The following is a 20,005-nucleotide window of genomic DNA, read 5'->3' as shown; positions in this document are numbered from 1 at the left end:
TGTTTGTTTAAAGTGGGTGTGTGCGTGTGGATGTGTGTGCTATGTGCGTTTGATGGTTGTTGTGTAGTGTTCATTGTTCGTTGAGCAGCCTGATGGCCTGGGGATAGAAGCTTCTTCTGAGTCTTTCTGTGCTCGCCTTGAGACTCCGGTATCGCTTGCCTGACCGCAGCAGTTCAAAGAGGCAGTTGTTCGGGTGACTGGAGTCCTTAATGATTCTCTTAGCCTTGCCCCTGCACCGCTTGTTGTAAATGTTCTGGAGGGTGGGGAGCCCCCCTCCAATTGTGCGTTCGGCTGAACGTGTCACTCTTTGTAGTCTGCTTCGGTCTTGTGCAGTGCTATTCCCAAACCAGGAGGTGATGTTGCCAGTCAGGATGCTCTCTATTGTACATGAGTAGAAGTTCTTAAGGATCTTCTGACTGACTTGGAACTTCCTTAGGCGCCTGAGGAAGTAGAGGCTTCCGTGCCTTCTTCACAACACTGTCAATGTGTGTGGTCCATGTCAAGTCCTCGGATATGTAGGCTCCGAGCCCGAGGTACTTAAAGCTGTTCACTCTCTCAACCAATGCCCCGTCGATGCTGAGGGGGCTGTAGTCCTTGACCCCCGACCTCCTGAAGTCCACAATCATCTCCTTTGTTTTGCTGACGTTCAGGGAGAGGCTGTTTTCCTGGCACCATCCCGCCAGGACCTTGACCTCTTCCAGGTAGGCCCTCTCGTCGTTTGCAGAGATCAGGCCCACCACCACTGTGTCGTCAGCAAATTTGATGATTGTGTTGCTACTCCGCTGAGCCACACAGTCGTGTGTGTACAGGGAGTAGAGGAGGGGACTCAGAACACAGCCCTGGGGGGCCCCTATGTTGAGGGTGATGGATGAGGAGGTGCAGTTGCCTGCTCTCACCACCTGGGGTCTGCCCGTCAGGAAGTCCAAGACCCACTGGCAGAGGTCATAGTTCAAGCCCAGGTCCCTGAGCTTGGCTATGAGTTTGGAGGGGACTATGGTATTGAATGCCGAACTGTAGTCGATGAATAGCATTCTCACATAGTTCCCCTTCCTCTTGTCCAGGTGTGATGCTGCGTCCTCCATGCGTCCTCCGTGGACCTGTTGGGGCGGTTTGCAAATTGCAGGGGGTCCATGTTGATGGGGAGGGAGGAGCAGATGTAGCCCTTTACTAGCTTCTCAAAGCACTTCATGGCTATGGAGGTGAGAGCTACAGGGCGGTAGTCGTTGAGGCAAGCAGGCTTGGATTTTTTGGGTACAGGGATAATAGTGGACTTCTTCAGGCAGGTGGGGATGACAGCCTGTTCTAAGGACAGGTTAAATACGTCAGTGAATACCAGGGCCAGTTGGTCGACACAGACTTTTAGGACGCGGCCGGGGATGGCGTCCGGTCCTGCTGCCTTCCTGATATTCACTTTTTAAAGGTCCGCCTCACCTCATGCTCTGTTACCCTGAACACTGAGTCTCCATCAGCAGCAGCAGACCCCCCCCCCCCCCCCCCCCACCAGGCCGTCGTTGTATGCTTTTGTGCGCGCTTTCAGAGCTTCACGGACGGATTTGTCTACCCAGGGTTTTTGATTTGGGTAAACTTTAATTGTGGTAGTGGGGATTGTTTCTTCCACCAAAGTACGAACAAAGTCCAGCACTGTCTCCGTGTAGACATTAATGTTATCTGTGTTGCGGAACACACCCCAGTCTGTGCACTCAAGCACAGCTTGGAGCGTCTCCTCTGACTACACATCCCATTTCTGCACCTCTCGCGAGACTACAGGAGTGCTCTTGATTTTTTGTTTGTACTTTGGAGAAAGAAAGATGGCCGCATGATCAGACTTCCCAAAGCCACTAGCAGAATGAGCCTTGTATCCACCCTTGAATTGCGTGTAACAGTGGTCTAAAATGTTACCGCCTCTGGTGTTACAAGTCACATGCTGATAGAAGTCAGGCAAAACCTCTCAGATTGGCGCTATTGAAATCACCCACTACTACAATGGCGGCGTTAACGTTCGCTGCTTGGAGTTTGTTTACTTCGTCGTGGAGCTTCGAGAGCGCGGCACTATTGCTGGCTTGCGGTGGAATATACACTCCGACAAGGATGATCACCGTTAACTCCCTCGGGAGGAAGAAAGGTCGACACTTGATGGTTATATATTCCAGGTTGGGGCAGCAGTGGTTCGATAATTCCTTCACGTTGGCTGGATCGCTCCAATTGTTGTTCAACATGAAGGCGATACCGCCTCCACGCTGTTTGCCGGACTCTGCTGTTCTATCCTTGCGGTGAATGAAGAAGTGATCGGCCGGTTGGATGGCGTGATCTGGGATTTCTGGCGACAGCCACGTTTCAATGAAGCAGAGAACATTGCAGTCTCTAACGTCTCTCTGAAATTTAATCCTTGCTCGGATGTCGTCCAGTTTATTGTCAATTGATTGTACATTGGCTAGTAATATACTAGGTAGTGGCGTTCGGTGTCGTCTGGTTCTCAGTCTGTTCCGGATTCCAGCTCTCTTCCCTCGCCGTCTGATGATTCCTTTGTTCCTGGGGTCAGGATCTGGTCCCATTGTCCTCAGAATCTCCACAGGCCATTGCTGCGGTTCAGAGAGCTGATCCAGGGAGTAATCCAGTCGGTAAATTTTCCTTAATCCAATGTCAATGATTGACTGACGGTCATACACATATAATGCACCAACAGTTTGTGCAAATAAAACTCTTAAAACTATAAAAATTAACAAAAGTGAGCACAGTCTCGACGGAGCGATCAGAAAGGCAGCCGGTCGTAGCAGCGCCATCCTGTTGTACCATTTCAACTATGTCGTAATTGTTGGCGCCAATTTTATGCACACTCCTACTTGATGCAACTACAAGAGACTAAGGCTGAGGTTACACCTTTCGTATCATCTTCGTATTGTTTTCTTATGCGTATCGCCGCGACGTCGTGCGCCTGAGTCACACTTTCGTTTTTTTTTTCGTTTTTGTCAGCCGAGCACACTGATGTAGTACACTGCCAAAGCAGTAGGTGGCAGTAGGTGGCAAACATGAAGGCAATTTCAACCAATCAGAACGAATGTGCCAATACACTTCCTGGTGGAAGCTCCAGCAAAGAAAATGTCAATAAGGCAGGCGCAATGCAGCAATTCTTTTTTCAGCAAAGCCTAATAAAAGTGCAATAAACAAAACGGATACATTCACTGTGTGTTCTGCCTGTCATTTGTTGATGAAACAAAACTAACATCAACACAAGTGACCACCAAGAGCGGATAGTTTAGTCTAAAAAACGATCGGTAGCATTGTTAGCTGCATGCTAACGTCAATGGAGTATGCCATTATAACAATATAGCATTGTGGCTAGAAGCTAACGTTAGCTCACGCTACTTAGTCAGCACCAAAACTGATGATATCGCGAGCTATCAGTAGTTAGATAACATTAGAGACAATGCTGTGTGTATTAAACAAAGGTGAATAGATGACTGGGCCATTTTGTTTAATGCTTGTTAAGTTGAAAGAGGAACTCTGAGCTAACAGGGTCTGAATCCTGATAGCTCACGTTAGCCAGCTGCTCATGCAATCGGTAATGCTAGCAGAATGAATGGATGTAAACTTTATTTAACATATTGCATATGGGTACAATACAATACGGCTCAATACAAACAATTGTTAAGGGAATGCAGACTGTTGTAGCTTGGACTGGGGTCCTTATAACAATAACTTGACAACACATGGTAGCTGAAGCTATTTGGGACACGGAGCTCTGTCCCAAACACACACTGTTGTCACCGGAAGGGCACGCAGATGGTATCTACTGCGCATGGGCGTTTTCGCAACAACTGCTCCGTGCTGACTACACGCTGTTGTCGACTCGTTTTTTTTGCGTATCTCCAAACGCAAACACAATTTTGCGTTTCAGCCGTATCCACAAAAAAACGCCAAAAAACGCATTTCTGTGTAGATAGGACATGAAACGTCGTCAAAAACGTATAAAAAAACGCCAGGAATACACTAGTCTAACCATAGCCTAAGCATAGTATGTGTATGTGTGATGAACAGGGATGTGTGGGTGTGCGTGTGCGTGTGTGTGTGTGTGTGTGTGCACATGCAAATGAGACACAACATGGCAAGAGAATGGGCCAATGCTTTTCATGGTCAGTCAGTCAGTCAGCGATAATCACACAGATGTCGTTCACCATCATTAGGCCTTGGCAGCAATCTTTCACTGGGTAATGACTGTCTGCTCAGGCTGGATTATAACACCCTGTCAAAGGAAGACTATAGTCTGGATTATAACACCCCTTCAAAAGAAGACTAGTCTGGCTTTGACCCCATCTGGCTTTGACCCCCCCCCCCCCCCTATTAAAGTCTTGGAATGTTTCTTAAAGAATAACACCAAGACTTTAATAGGGGGGGGGGGGGGGGGGGGGGGGGGGTCAAGATTGCTGCCTGAACGGCGCCGGTTACACCTTAGTTTCGTTTTCGTTTCATTGTCAGACGAGTTTCGCCGCAACGTAGCAGAGGCGAGTCACACTTTCGTTTTTGTCACCTGAGCACAGTGATGTAGTACACTGCCAAAGCAGTAGGTGGCATTAGGTGGCGAACATGAAGGCAATTTCAACCAATCAGAACTTGAATGTGCCAATACACTTCCTGCAAAGAAAATGTCAACAAGGCGGGCGCCTATGGGCGCCACCATTTTTGCCTATTTACCCAATGCAGCAATTCTTTTTCAGCAAAGTAAATAAAAGTGCAATAAACAAAACGGATACATTCACTGTGTGTTCTGCCTGTCATTTGTTGATGAAACAAAACTAACATCAACACAAGTGACCACCAAGAGCGGATAGTTTAGTCTAAAAAAAGATCGGTAGCTACATTGGTAGCTGCATGCTAACGTCAATGGAATATGCCATTATAACAGTATAGCATTGTGGCTAGAAGCTAACGTTAGCTCACGCTAGTTAGCCAGCACCAAACTGATGATATCGGGAGCTATCAGTAGTTAGATAACATTAGAGACAACTCTGTGTGTATTAAACAAAGGTGAATAGATGACTGGGTCATTTTGTTTAATGCTTGTTAAGTTGAAAGAGGAGCTTTGAGCTAACAGGGCCAGTGGCAGTGCTCAACCAATCGTTAATGCTAGCAGAATGAATGGATGTAAACTTTATTTAACATATTGCATAATGGGTACAATACAATACGGCTCAATACAAACAATTGTTAAGGGAATGCAGACTGTTGTAGCTTGGACTGTTTCTGTATCACAAACAGTACTGTATTTGCAAATCTGGTATGTCATAAATGTATAGATGTAGCAGTACTGAATATCTGTATGTCATGTATGTCATATATGTCCTGATGAATTGAAAATGGGGGACCCTGATGTAAACAAGACGAAAGTCTTTCTCTGGTCTGCATCCCCTTAACAATTGTGTGTATTGAGCTGTACTGTATTGTACCCATTCTGCAATCTGTTAATAAAGTTTTCAATCAATCAATCAATCAATCAAGACTGGGGTCCTTATAACAATAACTTGACAACTCAATAACACAATGGTAGCTGCAGCTATTTGGGACACGGAGCTCTGTCCCAAACACACACACACACCCACACACACACACTCTGTTGTCACCGGAAGGGCACGCAGATGGTATCTACTGCGCATGGGCGTTTTCGCAACAACAGCTCCGTGAAGGCTACACGACTGTTGTCGGCGAGTTTTGGCGCTGCTCAAAAACGGAAAACACAATTTAGCGTTTCAGTAGGGGCCACAACGTATCCGCCAAAAAACGCATTTCTGTGTAAAAGGGGCATGAAACGTATTTAAACGTATTCAAAAAATGACCACAAAAGCACTAGTCTAACACAGTGGTTCCCAAAGTCGGGGTCGCGACCCAAAGGTGGGCCGCGAGCAGCCACGGGAGGGCCGCGAGATTTAAAAAAAAAAAATCAATTTTCTTTATTTATTTTTTTTTATTTTTTTCAGGCCACTGAACTTAGAAGCAGGCCAGGACAGTGTTTCTAGTTGTATTCTAAAATTCTATTCTATTGTATTCTAAAATGTGACTATATGGTTTTATATTAACTTAATAAATAAACAAAAACTAAAAATCTACTTATTTCAACGAACATTTCAAACTAAATAACAGATTATGCACATAAAACGCTGAAAACAACCGAAGCAACAATAGTATTTTAATGAGGCTATTATTATTATTATTATTATTATTATTATTATCATTATTATTTTGCAACAAGTTAGCCCTCTCATAAATAGCACATATAAATGAATAACTAACTTGAACTAACCTAATAGGATTGAAGTGATATTTGGCTTAAAAAATCGGTCACCTGACAAAAAAAAAAGAAAAAAAAGCCTGACGATGTGCATTGGGCCGCGGCTCTCTGACGCCTTATTTTCTGGGTCCCGACCTGAAAAGTTTGGGAACCCCGGGTCTAACATGGGCCTAAACCAGTGGTACTCAGACTTGGCCAGCTCATGAACCACATTGGCAAAAGATATTAGTGAAAATATAATTAAAAAATATATATTTTGTTGGTATGGGTAGGAATCGAACACCTAACCCTAAAAATGATAAATGGAGTGCATTTATATAGCACTTTTGTCCAAAGTGCTACAATTTATACCTCACATTGATACTCTCATACCAACCATGCAAAGTGCCAACCTGCCCATCGGGAGCAGTTAGGGGTCGAGTGTCTTTTGTCAAGGTGCAATTCTACATGTTAACGGGAGGTGCCGGAATCTAACCGGGAACCTTTCGATTACCAGACGACCGCTCTACCTCCTGAGCCACTGTCAACCCGTGGCACTGTCAGCACTCCCATGGAGCTAAACAGACAGAGGTCTTATTTCCTTACCTAATGTACACCTGTAAAGCGCATTTAGAGGCTCACTTAAAACTGCAGTAGGCAGCTATGGACAAATTCGCAAGAGTGAGTTTACCTGCCCAGCATAAATAGAGCAAGCTCTGAATCACTTGTCAAGCCCATGCATGCGCAAAAAACGTTTTTTTTTTCCAGACAACCATCATGTTCTTTGTCAAAAAGTACACACAATGTGCAAAACCACCTGCCTGCTGGGACATATTTTATTTATTTATTCATTTATAATTCAAAGCCTGAGCCCTATTTTCTGAAAATACATGAAAAATTCAGCACCTTCTTGAGATCACATGTACAAAAAATCTAAGCAAATGAATAAAGGGAAGATGATTAAACAGGAGATTTTGTAGAGACAGTACTGAATTCTGCCCTCCAGACACATTTGAAATATATTATAGAATATCAGGCCTATAAATGACCTTATTATGGCCAAGTCGCACATCTATGGATCGGGCCAAATCTCCCCTTTCCAATGGGTACAATCTGGATTTAGTCAAGTCAAGTCAAGAGTTTTAATTGTCACGGCATACAAGTATACAATGAAATGCGGGTGGTCTTGCCCGCGACGATGTGCAATACAGTGGTACGTGATGCCGGTAACGCGTTACTAAGTAACGCGTTATTGTAATCTGATTACTTTCCCCCGAAAATAGTAATCTAACGCGTTAATCTTTAAAAGCCAGTAATCTGATTGCAGTTACTTGTCCAAGTGGCTGTGCATTACTATTTCGTTACTATCTCATCATAAATTCATAATGCAGGCGGAATGCAGTATTTTATTTCGTTTTCGACAGTCAAAAATACATTTTTGAGCTGTTTTTCTTATTTGGGAGTGACGTGGTGTGGCAGTGAAAGGGTTACACAAGAATGTGTCCTCGCGGCGTGACTGGACTCTCTGTCTGTGAGTGACTCTGCTTTGGCCCAATCACATTCCCCATCCACAGTCTGCGAATCAGAGGCAGAGTAGGGCGGGTCTTCACAGCACGTCATGTGACATATGCGCCAATCGTGTGACAGCAGTGCTCCGTTGCATTCGTCTGAGAATTCCACCCCAAAACGCTTGTCTAAACGAAGTGAAACCGCAAGAAGACTAGAGAGACATTTATAAAAAACAATTTAATAGTTACAGTTGATATAATTGAATAGTTCAGCCTGCATTTGTTAGATGTGAATGGATACACTGGTTTTGTAAAACCACTGGCTGGCTGCTCTAATGCTCTCCCACAGTTCTCCAGGTGGGAGAACACGAGTGACAGAGAGAGGGGAGAGAGACACACACACACACACACACACACACACACAAGCACAAGCACACACGCGCGCGCACACACACACACACACACACACACATACACACAGAGAGGGATTATATTATAATAATAATAATAATAATAATAATTATTATTATTATTATTATTATTATTATTATTATTATTATATTAGAGATGTAGGCTGTCTGGGTGGGGTTGGAGAGAAAGAGGCATGGGGTGAGAGAGAGAGAGAGAGAGAGGGGTGAGAGAGAGAGAGAGAGAGAGAGAGGGGTGAGAGAGAGAGAGAGAGAGAGAGAGAGAGAGAGAGAGAGAAAAGCTCTTATTTGCCAGATTTACAGTTAATTTACATGTTAAAGAGAGACTGATTGTATGTTTATAGAGAGACATTTATAAAAACAATTTAATAGTTACAGTTGATATAATTGAATAGTTCAGCCTGCATTTGTTAGATGTGAATGGATACACTGGTTTTGTAAAACCACTGGCTGGCTGCTCTAATGCTGTGAGCATCATAGACTGTTGCTTTACCATACTTGATGGTACAGAAGCTGAAGCACTAGTTTAACAATTTACGTTATGTGCAGAGAAACAAGTTAAAAACAATTTATGCACTTTCAATAAAGCGTTTAAAAAAAACTGTTGGGGGAACGACGACGACTTCGTAACCTAGTTACTTTCAAAGTAACTAAGTTACTCTGATAATCAAGTAATCAGTAAAGTAACTTGGATTACTTTTTAAAGGAGTAATCAGTAATCAGTAATCGGATTACTTTTACAAGTAATCTGTGGCATCACTGTACAACATATAATAGAATCCAATAAAAAAACAGTGGTACAACATATAATAGAATCCAATAAAAAAACAACATTGTGCAATAAACAGGTAACAGGTAACATGGTGTGACATCTCGGTATAGTATTTACAGAGCATATAGGACATGCTAGGTAGCTTTAGTAGTGCAATACACTGTTCCTGTTGTTATACTAATTTAAAGTGGCCTTTCCTCGTGGCCATAAGTGTGCGCGTGTGCGGCGTGAGTGTGTGCCCGCTAGTAGTAGTATCACCAGGCGTGATTCACAAACTGTGAATTAAATCTACTGTAAGTACAGTTCGTTTTTTATAATGTACATTTCTTCGCCATTTTTCATCAGATTGCAACACCGTCATTTGCTAGACATTCACAGAAAGGTAGAGAAACTAACTGTGTTCTGTTTTATGGCAATAACGTTCAGTTCTGTGGGAGATAATCCCCAAAAATAAGAGAAATAAAAAAGTCAATCCAGAAGTCAGATGATTGACGAGGGCTGGCGTGAGCTGGAAAGTGTAGTTTTTTGGAATTCGAAAGCCCATCGAAAGCCCTGGGTCTCTTCTCTCAAAAGACTACACTCAAAGTTAGGTTGCGCCAAATCCTGGCATCAATCCTCGCCTTTTTCCCCCCGACTAGTTTTCTATAACTAATATTTCACTAATATGACTTAAAATATACACGTTGACTACTGTTTTGACAGGGTTAGGGTCTTCACTCTTGGCTACATTTGAAAAAGAAACAAGACATTAATTCATACATTCTGTAGAGATGGATTTATGGCGTGAGGTCATTGTCACCGCTGTCACCGCTTGGGCTTAAGAGGTTAAAGCTGCTGGTGCCTCTGGGAGTCTGTGGAAAACCTTTGTTGCACATGCATGGTCTTGAAAAGTGATGCTTGGCAGGTAAACTCACTCTTGCTTGTTTCTCCGAAGTTGCCTACTGCAGCTTTAATTTTTTTTATATCCCTCATCATGACCACTGATGTGACTGTCTAACTGCTAAGTTTTACTAAGGCTGGGGACACACTACACTGTGAAAAATCACAAGTTCTCTCAACTTATATTTCCAATTAGCATTTTGCACTGGCTTTAAAAAAAATATTACAAGCGAACAAAAAGGCAATGCAAAAAGGTTACTAGAAAATATACAGTTGGTTCAGACAATTGGGAAGCAACAGTTGGAGATTGGAGGATCAAGAAAAGAGGGCAGGCTTGAGGTCAATCATCAGCCCTGATGATACTGTATTGTGAACATATCTACAACTCCAATCTCTACTGATCAAAGACTGAACCACAGAGGTCAACACCCAGGTCAGGACAGAGCCAAGGGGAAGATGTGATCCGAGTTCACACTGGTTTAACCGGTTGACAACTAACTGTTAAGGTTCTTAAATGTTTTCAACCCACGGCACAACCCATACGGAACAAATTTTGTTCTAAGTACCCCGAGACTAATACTGTACTACTGTAATACAGCACTAATATTTATACCATTATGCAGGGGTAGTGGACCCAACAGAAACACAGCTACACCCTATTTTGGTTCCTGACCCGTTCTGTGTCCTGTCCTGACCCGTTTTGGAATCCCATCCACAGTTCAAGGAAACATTTTATTCTCCTCTCCCACCTTCCTAATTCCTACATCCTCACGTCAGGGAAGGAGAGCTGTACAGTACAGTATATTGGCTAGGGCCACGCTCCTTCAGTAACCCAGGCAACAAGGACTCTATAAATAGCTAGTCCAATCTAGTTCAGTCATTTCCGCCACAGCCTGTAATTCCATACTTCTAAAAGAGAGGCATTTGAACTGCTCAACAATTTGTGTCTTGTCACTTCCCTTTTGTCTCTGAAATGATGGATTTATAAGACTTTGATAGGAACAACAAGGATGGACAATATCCATAAGTCTCTAGGAGCAGCAAGAAGGGACAATATCTATATGTCTCTAGGAGCAGCAAGAAGGGACAGTATCTATAAGTCAGTGATAGGAGCAACACGGAGGGACAATATCTATAAGTCTCTAGGAGCAACAAGAAGTAGGGATGCCCCGATCACATTTTTTGCCACCGATCGTCTATGAGTCATATCGGCCGATACACTGCCAATACTGATCGTTTTTGGTTTTCTTATAGCAGCTGGCAGTATTATACTGTAGGTCTAACACAGGCATTCTCAAAGTCCGGTCTAAATTATCTAATCTAATCTTAGAAACTAAGTAAAGTAAATAGTACTGGGTGTTAAGCATAACAGTATCTAAGTTCATTCACTTCTGACCATTATAGTCGAAGTATTTTCCTATGAACTGAAACGTTTAAGATGTTCTCAGTGTTCAGTTACAGCTACAGTATGAAGCACGATAGCTAATTAGCCAACAGCTGCAAAAACGAATGATGTTATAAGACATTGATATCAGGAGCTATCTGTAGCTACTGCTAGCCAGCTAGATAACGTTAGACAATGCCTCATGTATTAAACTAAAGTGAATAGTTGACTCTGTCATTTTGTTTAAACAGTAACGTTAGCTAGGTAGCTAACATTAGCTCACGGAACAACGATAGCTAGTTAGCCAACACTAGCCAACTACTGTGAAAATGAATGCCAAAATTATGATATCAGATGTTGATATCAGGAGCTATCAGTAGCTAGCCAGCTACAGTAGATAACGTTAGACAATGCCTCATGTATTAAACTAAAGTGAATAGTTGACTGGGTCATTTTGTTTAAACAGTAACGTTAGCTAGGTATCACTCGAGGTGCACTCGACTCTTGCCGGAGCATTTGTTGACATGGGTCTGTGAGGGGGAGGGGCAAGGCGTGCAGCAGCAGCAGCTGTGTGCCTGAGAGAGAAGACAGTGAGTGAGAACTCCGCTGAGAATTGGATCATGTTTTTCACGCGTGTCGTCGATCGGTTTTCACGATCGGCGAAAATAAAGCATTATCAGAATTCACAGATCTCATATTTATACTGAATATCGGCCGATACCGATCGCTGGCCGATCGATTGGGGCATCCCTAACAAGAAGGGACAGTATCTATAAGTCTCTAGGAGCAACAAGAAGCGACAGTATCTATGAGCCTGCCCACACATGAAACACAGCTCATTTCCATGACAATGATATACAAATTATACGGAGGCCATCACAGGTGCACCAAAGGAAATTACCATGTTAAGACTAGTAGGAAGGGCCCTTTCCACCGCTTCAAGTCCTGCTGTGTTGGAATTCCATTCACAACACAGAAAAGTCCACTCACTTGTGCAGGACGGCAATCTCGTTCTCAATGCTGTTCTCCTTCCCTTCCAGGGCCTTCTTGGGTATGCATTTGATAGCCACCAATTTCTGGGTCCTCTTCTCCTCCGCCAAGACGACCTCAGAGAAGGCCCCCCTGTAAATGTAAACAACAGGACAGTCCGTCAGACTGGGCTTCATTTATCACAGTCTAGCGGTGTTTACACAGAGCTCCCGCATTACATTCATCATAATGTGAAGAAGTAGAAGTCAAGCTGCCCTGGCTGCTCTCCTGACATGGGAATAAAGCGTCCCTGTCCTAAATACTACGCTTAAATGGGGATGTTGCACAATGGACTGCAGATCAGTGTCTGTTTGCTTTGTCCTCTGCCCGTGATCTTTCAAAGTGCATAAGCTGTACTAAATAGGGCATTTTGATCACATGTATAAAGGCAATGGCAAACACAAATATTCATTAAATACAAAACAATCAGCCAATAATAATGTTGATCCTTGGCCAGCAGCTGCCTTTATTGACCATAATCACATGGCAGCCACTTTGCTCTTATGTCATGCTCAGGTTGGGTTCCTTTCCACCCTGTTCCCATCTTGGGCTTGTTCGCTCATCAACTTTCTCTTTCTACCTAAAGCTGAACCTACAATATGTTTCTGATAACATTTGTAGTGGTACGTTTGATATGATATTGCTGGATCTTGAGTCACATTTAGGGCTAGATCCACAAAGAATGGATTGCACGGTTCATTATGAATTGAAAATGGGGGACCCTGATGTAAATAAGACGAAAGTCTCTCTGGTCTGCATCCCCTTAACGATTGTGTGTATTGAGCCGTACTGTATTGTACCCATTCTGCAATCTGTTAATAACATTTCCATTCAATCAATCACAGCGCAGATTGATTGATTGATTGAATAAAAATTGTATTAACAGATTGCAGAATGGGTACAATACAGTACGGCTCAATACACACAATTGTTAAGGGGATGCAGACCAGAGAAAGACTTTTGTCTTGTTTACATCAGGGTCCCCCATTTTCAATTCATAATGAATTGTAAGTAAGGGTGCAACTTGCACCGTGCAATCCATTCTTTGTGGATCTAGCCCTAAGTCTGCCAACACCTTACAGACCTTCAAGGCTTCAAGGCCTTGCTTAAAACCTACCTTTCCGCTCTATAAGGGTCATTGAGTTACTTTGCTGTTGTGTTGTGTGTAGAATGTACTTTTTTAACATTCGAAGCTTCGATTGAAGTATTCGAACGAAGCTTTGAATGTCTATAAAAAAATATATACTTCATAAAAAAATTTAAATTAAAATTAAACTAAATCCTCAATTTAAATAAAGTGATTAATCTGATTAAATGAGTCTTTTTCTTTTATTAAATAAACACGGTTGGTATAAAAGTGATGGTGACGTCTTATAGTATAATATTAGTGTAGCCTAATCTTTAACTGCAACTGTGAAGAAAACCCCCATTGGTTTAAACCGATTGAATAGACACAAAAAAAAGATGAAAAAAAATAAAAACATTTATTTTTTATTAAAAATCAAAAATTCAAATGTTGATTTAGAATTCGAATGTCAACATTATGATCGAAGCTTCGAAGCATTCGGTACAGCTCTAGTTGTGTGTCTGAGGTGTACTTATGTTCTCTTTCTGTCCGTCTGCCTGGTTCCCTGTCTCCATTGTCCTGTCTATTTATGAACTGAATATTTTCAACTTTAAACCAGTCAGCACGTTCTGCCAGTGCCATCAACCTTAGTGGTAGCAGATTTAGCCGTTATCACCATCATCAATAGTGATATCCCATTTGTTTGCTTACCGTCTACCACTATAGCCTGAATGCCACATTGTCATTCTTCTATGGTATGTAATATGTATGGTATGTGTGCCATGGCTTCAAACTGGTTGATAGCCACTGCTGTCTAGCAATGGAAATTCAAAATCATCAGTCCCATTCTGCTCTGTTTCCTTGATGCTTTCATTAAAAAACAGTTCAGCTGGTTTTGATCAAAATAATTCTGGCCGCAGTGTTGGTCCAGTGAGATTTTCCACCATGCGATGATATCATCATTCTGGACTTCTTTAAACTAAAGGGGGGAAGAAGAGGGATCTCTTTCAGTTAAAAAGAAAAGGGTCAAGTCTGTCTGTATGTCTGTCTGTTTCTTTATCAATCTATCTATCCGTCTGTCTCACACTCTATGTCTTCTAAGGGCCTCTGTCAGAGCGTCAAGGGAAAACAGCTTTTTCTCTTTCCCTCGAGTCAGTCAGTGGTCGAGTCAGTCAGTGGTCAAGTCAGTCAGTCTTTTTCAATTAAAAAGAAAAACCTTTCTTCCTCTTTTAATCTCCTTGTCTTTTTGTCGTTTGTCTGTATACATGTCTTCTAAGGACATTCCACCTGAGCAGGAAGATGTGAGCAGGCAGCAGAACACCAGTGAGTACAGTAAAAGCCAGTTGAACAGGATGTTGGCAGAGGAGCTCTAGACCTACGGCTAGGTTTCATGAAAACAAGATAACACAATTACTGTGCCACATGCCGTGTTGGTCATATTTTGCGTTGTAAATGCAGCACACCCTTCCTTCACAGCAGTGCTCTCCGTCCCTCCTCCTCAAGCCCAAACCGTAGTTTGAATGTCGTGTTGAGAGGAAGGAGGGAGGAGCCACAGCGGTTCTCCAGTTATTTTGAACCGTCTTTGGTAACTTGTAGAAGTTGATAGAAAGGTAAAACAAATTCAGGCGTCGTCATATGATGTTCTCACATCAATGAATGATCATGTTTAATAAGAATGATTTCAATATCAATTCAAATAAATCTATTAGGATTTTTGCCCTAATCGAGCAGCCCTACATATACTTCTACATGGTGTACATACTGTAGTTCCCTTATTTACTCTAACACACATCTACACCGCTTATCTTCGTTTTTAGATTTGAATGATTTTAATTATAGGACATTTAAACAGAGATGTATTGAGTTTATTAAGAGTTCTTTTTTTAAGCATGCACAGTCTGGGGGGGGGGGGGGGGGGTACACAGAGGAAGAATTTCACTGCCATTGTATAATGTGTATGTGGCAAATAAACGCACGCATATACACACCCATATGATACAGAATGATGTTTCTCTTTCACTCTCTTTCTGACTGTTTCTGTCTCCGTCTCTCTCTCTCTCTCATACAAGGCATCTCAGAAAAGACCTATTCAAATGTTTTATTTTTCACCACAAAGTAATACATCACAAACTAGTAGCCCTCAAACGTATTTATGCTGCGAGTAAGCAGAAGCATTTTTACCATTTTCCCATGACCTCGATTACCAAGCAGCCAGAGGTTTCTGGCGAGGGATGAGTTTTTGGCTGAGGTCCAGCAGCCCTACGGCTGAGACTCTGTTAAGTCTAACTGCTGTATATAATCCTCTTCATCCACCGTTACAGATCTGTAGGCCTAGGGATTCTCCTCAAAAGCACATCAGACAGAGAGAACAGTGTCCGTCAGTGGTAACACTTTAACTACATCAGACAGAAAGAACAGTATCTGTCTGGTAACACTTTAACTACATCAGACAGATAGAACAGTATCTTGTCTAGTAACACTTAAACAATATCAGACAGAAAGAACAGCGTCTGTCTGGTAACACTTGTACGCTCCTACCAGGAATCGACTATAAATATACTATACATAAGAGCAAAATGGCCACCATGTGAATATGGTCAATAGAGACTGAGCAGCTGCTCAATAAACAACTATGACGAGGCAGGTTGCATGGTTTTTTCACAAAGTTATTTTAAAATGTTCTTTTCCAAATAATGAACAGATGTTAATTGGGGTGATTCCTTTTAACCTCTTCCGCCTGTGCGGTCCAGGGGCGGACCGCAAATGACATCACGTCATAAATCAAGCTCTGCAGACCATGTCACAACAGCAGTTATAATGTATATTATCATCAATACGTTAGTTTACCAATAGGTTAAAGTGTTATTAGATAGATTTTAGTTTTAGTTTTTGTGTTGTTTTGATCGCGAAAGTCGGCCATTTTGAAAAATGTACCATCGGTAATTGTAGTAATTTTGAAGAGGACATCAAGAGCTATCAAAGAGCATTGGAACTTTTAAAAAGCGACACTTCCCAAAGGCCTCTATGGGGCTTCAAGCTAATTACTTCTGTATGAATTTTTTTAATATCTCTTATTACTCTGGATAATATACCACAAAACTGAACGTTATTGGCATATATTGGAGTGCAGTTAGTTTGTCTCCCCTATTTTGAGCATTTAGCAACGATCAGATTTGAAATCAATTTCAAAATGGCAGCACTCTGGCAGGAATAACAAACCTAGTGTACATACAGTAGATTTCATTATCTGTTCTTATGCACGCCTGGTGATACTAAATCCAAATTGAACTTGGGCATTTGAAAGATAAGATTTGGCACAATCCATAAATGTGTGAATTGGCTATAATAAGGTCATTTATAAGCCTGCTATTCTATATTCTATAATAATATTTCAAATTGCATTGGTCCGGATGAGAGAATGCAGTACTGTATCTACACAACCTTCTGTTTAATCATCTTCCCTTTATTAATTTCCTTCGATTTCTTTGTACACGTGATCTCAAGAAGGTACTGAACGAGCTCAGTGCCAGTTTTTCATGTCTGGTCATTTAGCATTTATTCACTGTCAAAGATGCAAAGAAAAATCATAATTCATATTGTCCTTTGTTTCATCACAATTTAAGCAAGCCTAGTAATAGACATAATATTTTTGACAATGGGAATACATTCACTGAGGTCCATAGATGTCCCTAGATACCAAGAACATGCAAATGGACCTTGTAGAAGTGGAGCAATATTCCATTTACTTATGTATTTTAGGCGGATTTTCAGAAAATAGGGCTCCGGGCGTTAGATTCTGAATGTTTCTAGAGACCCAACGTTCATATCAGGGACCCCATTTTCTTGCGATAGACTGGGTTAGTTAGTGGTTCCCATGGGTTAGTTAGTGGTTCCCATTGTTAAACTAAGTTGTATAGAGCTGTACTGTGCTAGGGTTACACATTACACCGAACAGAGCCAATAATGCAAAAAGGGATGATATCCAATCTGCAAAAAAAACGGAATCCCGCTCAACAAATGAAAGAAAGATATTGCTCTTCAGGGCTGCTCTCTGGAACAGCAATGACATACGGTGTGGATCATGGCTAGAATTACAGTCATCAGATCCTTTATAAAGTTGTTTTTCTGGGACCATTGTGAACAGAAAATATGTTTGATTACATAGCAGGATGTCATTTTCATTCCACATCCACCTCAGTTTGTTTTTTTACAGTGACATTCTGGTGACTTGTGGTTCTGGTAATTTTTTAGGATGACTAATGTAAAGGGAATAGAGAACCTTTCTATAGAATAATGAATGTGGATGTAGCGTTTTAACAGTTACGTTTGCATAACTGATATCTCTATCATGGTTCCTCATATATTTCTGATACCAATTTGGGATCAGCTAGTCTAGCTGTTGGCTGATCTGTATCCGCTTCCATTCATTTGTGCTAAACTAGGTTAGCTTGCAGCCGGATAGTTTTCTACTGAACGCAGAGAGAGGAAATTGTTATCCATCTTCTTGTCTGACTCTGGAGAAGACAGTAAGCGCATCTCTCATAATGTTGTCATGTGTTCCTTTAAGGCATTCTGCATCTCCACCGTTTGCCGCTATACACCCCCATCAGACATAGAGACATGCCTCGGTTTTGTATTTCTGTCTTACAAAGTGGTGGCTTAAATGGTTAGAGAAGCGAGCTTGTGACCGGAATGTCGCCAGTTCGACATTTCCCTGCCCGGAACTGGCAGGGAAAAAATCTGTGTGGGTGAAGTGAATGAATAACGCTCTCCCCTCCCTAACAAAACCCACTGCTGAAGTACCCTTGAGCAAGGCACTTAACCCACTCAGTGGGTTAATCCTGCTCAGTGACCAACAGTGTCAAGAAGAATGTACATGTACCAGATCCCAGATCTGAATGTGTGTAATGTGTGAGTATGAAGCAGGCAATTGCTGAAAAATAACATAATTATGTGCTCAGCGAATCTACCATGGGGGGAATAAATCAGATGCGTGTGTGTATACTGTATATATATATGTGTGTGTGTGTGCATGCGTATGTGTGTATGTGCGCATGCATGTGTATATGTGTGTGTATGACAGTCGTCAGCCCCTGCCTTATCTCCCGGGCCACAGATAGCAGCGATGTGTGGGAAGAGAGGAGCCATAAGCATCGCAGGGCAGAGTTCAGAGGAACCTAATCTAGGACAGGAGGAGGCAATGACTGCTTGGCTCCCTGCCAACGTCTGAGAAAAAAGCCCATGTGACCTAAAGAACACAGGACTGAATCTACAGTACAGAATACACCATTACTAGGGTAGTTGACATTCAGATCCCTGAGTAATTACCTTACTTAACTTTGAAGATTAGGTTTAAAAAAGACGTAATTGACTGTCATTCTAAAATGGCCATTCTCCAAGTGTGATCTGGAATGATCCAGAGCAGTTGGCTTCAAGGTGTTTGTGCTCTACCAAAACACAGTACCAAAACACTAACAAAACGCGGTAGCCAATGTCTGACAAGGGGAACTGAAACTAAATAGGATATTGCCATACTAAGGTTCCAATACCTTCTTATTTTCTGAGGCTACTTTCCAAACCTATTCCAGTCTTGTGTTTCACATCTGGTTCTTCCATTGCTGTGAGCCTCCATTAACAGAACAATGTTTTTGAGACATCGCCCACTCTAATGCAGCGTTCCATTCAAAGTAGGAAGTGGGAAATTCCCAGTTGGGAGGTCATAATTATTGACACCTTCAGTGTGTTCCAAGGGTCCAGCTAAAGAAAAGCAAAAAAAAGAAGCATTAATGCAGTCCAACATGGACGCTCACAAGAGGCTGATGTGGCTGGTTTCTGAGCACCAACAATATACACAGAAAACTATCCGAATTGAATGACCACATATGTATTTTTATGTTGATAATGGACCTTAGAAGTATGTTAACGGTGATGTTTACAGTTCACAGATTATGCCATGTCGTTCCATCGCATGTTTCCAAGCACATTGAAAATTCTGACTTTCCGACATGTCTGGGATGCAGAATACATCCCAAAGCTCCAGGGACTGGGACCTTGTGGTCACAGCAATGAGGTTTAACATTCCAGAGGAGGTCTGTATACAGATAGGCACAAATCCAGCTGTGTAGGGGGTCAGCAGTTCAAATACTTCTGTAGGATGTAGGGGCAGTCAGCCAACATTCTCCATACACCCCCTGGGAGACCAAGAGGACTAGCCTAGGCAGTTATTAGCTGTGACCAGCAGCTCTATAGGTTGTTGTTGGGGTGGTTGGTCCACAAAATGTCACTGTCACAGCTATTGCAAATTTGTGCTTGTAAATATCTGTCTTTGTCTTCAAAAACATGTAGTCATGAAGTTGTGTTATTAATATTCATCTCTGTGTGGCAGATTAGTACAATACATTGTGGCAGATATCATCCCTCGTCACGTGGTTATGTGAAGGAAGGGCGATACTATTGCCACGGGCAGAGGAGCAAATTGAGGAGTTGATTGAGACTGATATAATACACCTGTGCACCACGTGATCACCCACATCCCACACACACACACACAAAGAGACACACATAGCATAAAGCCCTAGGAGAGACAGAGTAAGGTTGAGTTTGTGAGGTGAGAGGTAGTTGGAAGGAGAGGTGAGAGCGAGAAGGTGTTCGTGGTACTGGACCCTGGAGTGGACTGGCTG

At 42.2% G+C, this 20,005-nt stretch overlaps 1 protein-coding gene across 1 annotated transcript in view; it reads right to left on the bottom strand.

Moving 5' to 3' along the window:
• camk1b (calcium/calmodulin-dependent protein kinase Ib) overlaps window positions 1-20,005 on the bottom strand; it is a 141,137-nt gene that overhangs the window by 23,196 nt on the left and 97,936 nt on the right. Inside the window, exon 3 of the mRNA XM_084317368.1 lies at window positions 12,221-12,352. Coding sequence (XP_084173494.1) covers window positions 12,221-12,352 — 132 coding nt within the window. The remainder of the gene's footprint in view (window positions 1-12,220; window positions 12,353-20,005) is intronic.

This window comes from Notolepis coatsorum (genome assembly GCF_963971535.1).
Source record: "Notolepis coatsorum genome assembly, chromosome: 6".
In the NCBI taxonomy this organism is placed as follows: domain Eukaryota; kingdom Metazoa; phylum Chordata; class Actinopteri; order Aulopiformes; family Paralepididae; genus Notolepis; species Notolepis coatsorum.
This window is presented reverse-complemented; position numbering and strand designations above follow the sequence as displayed.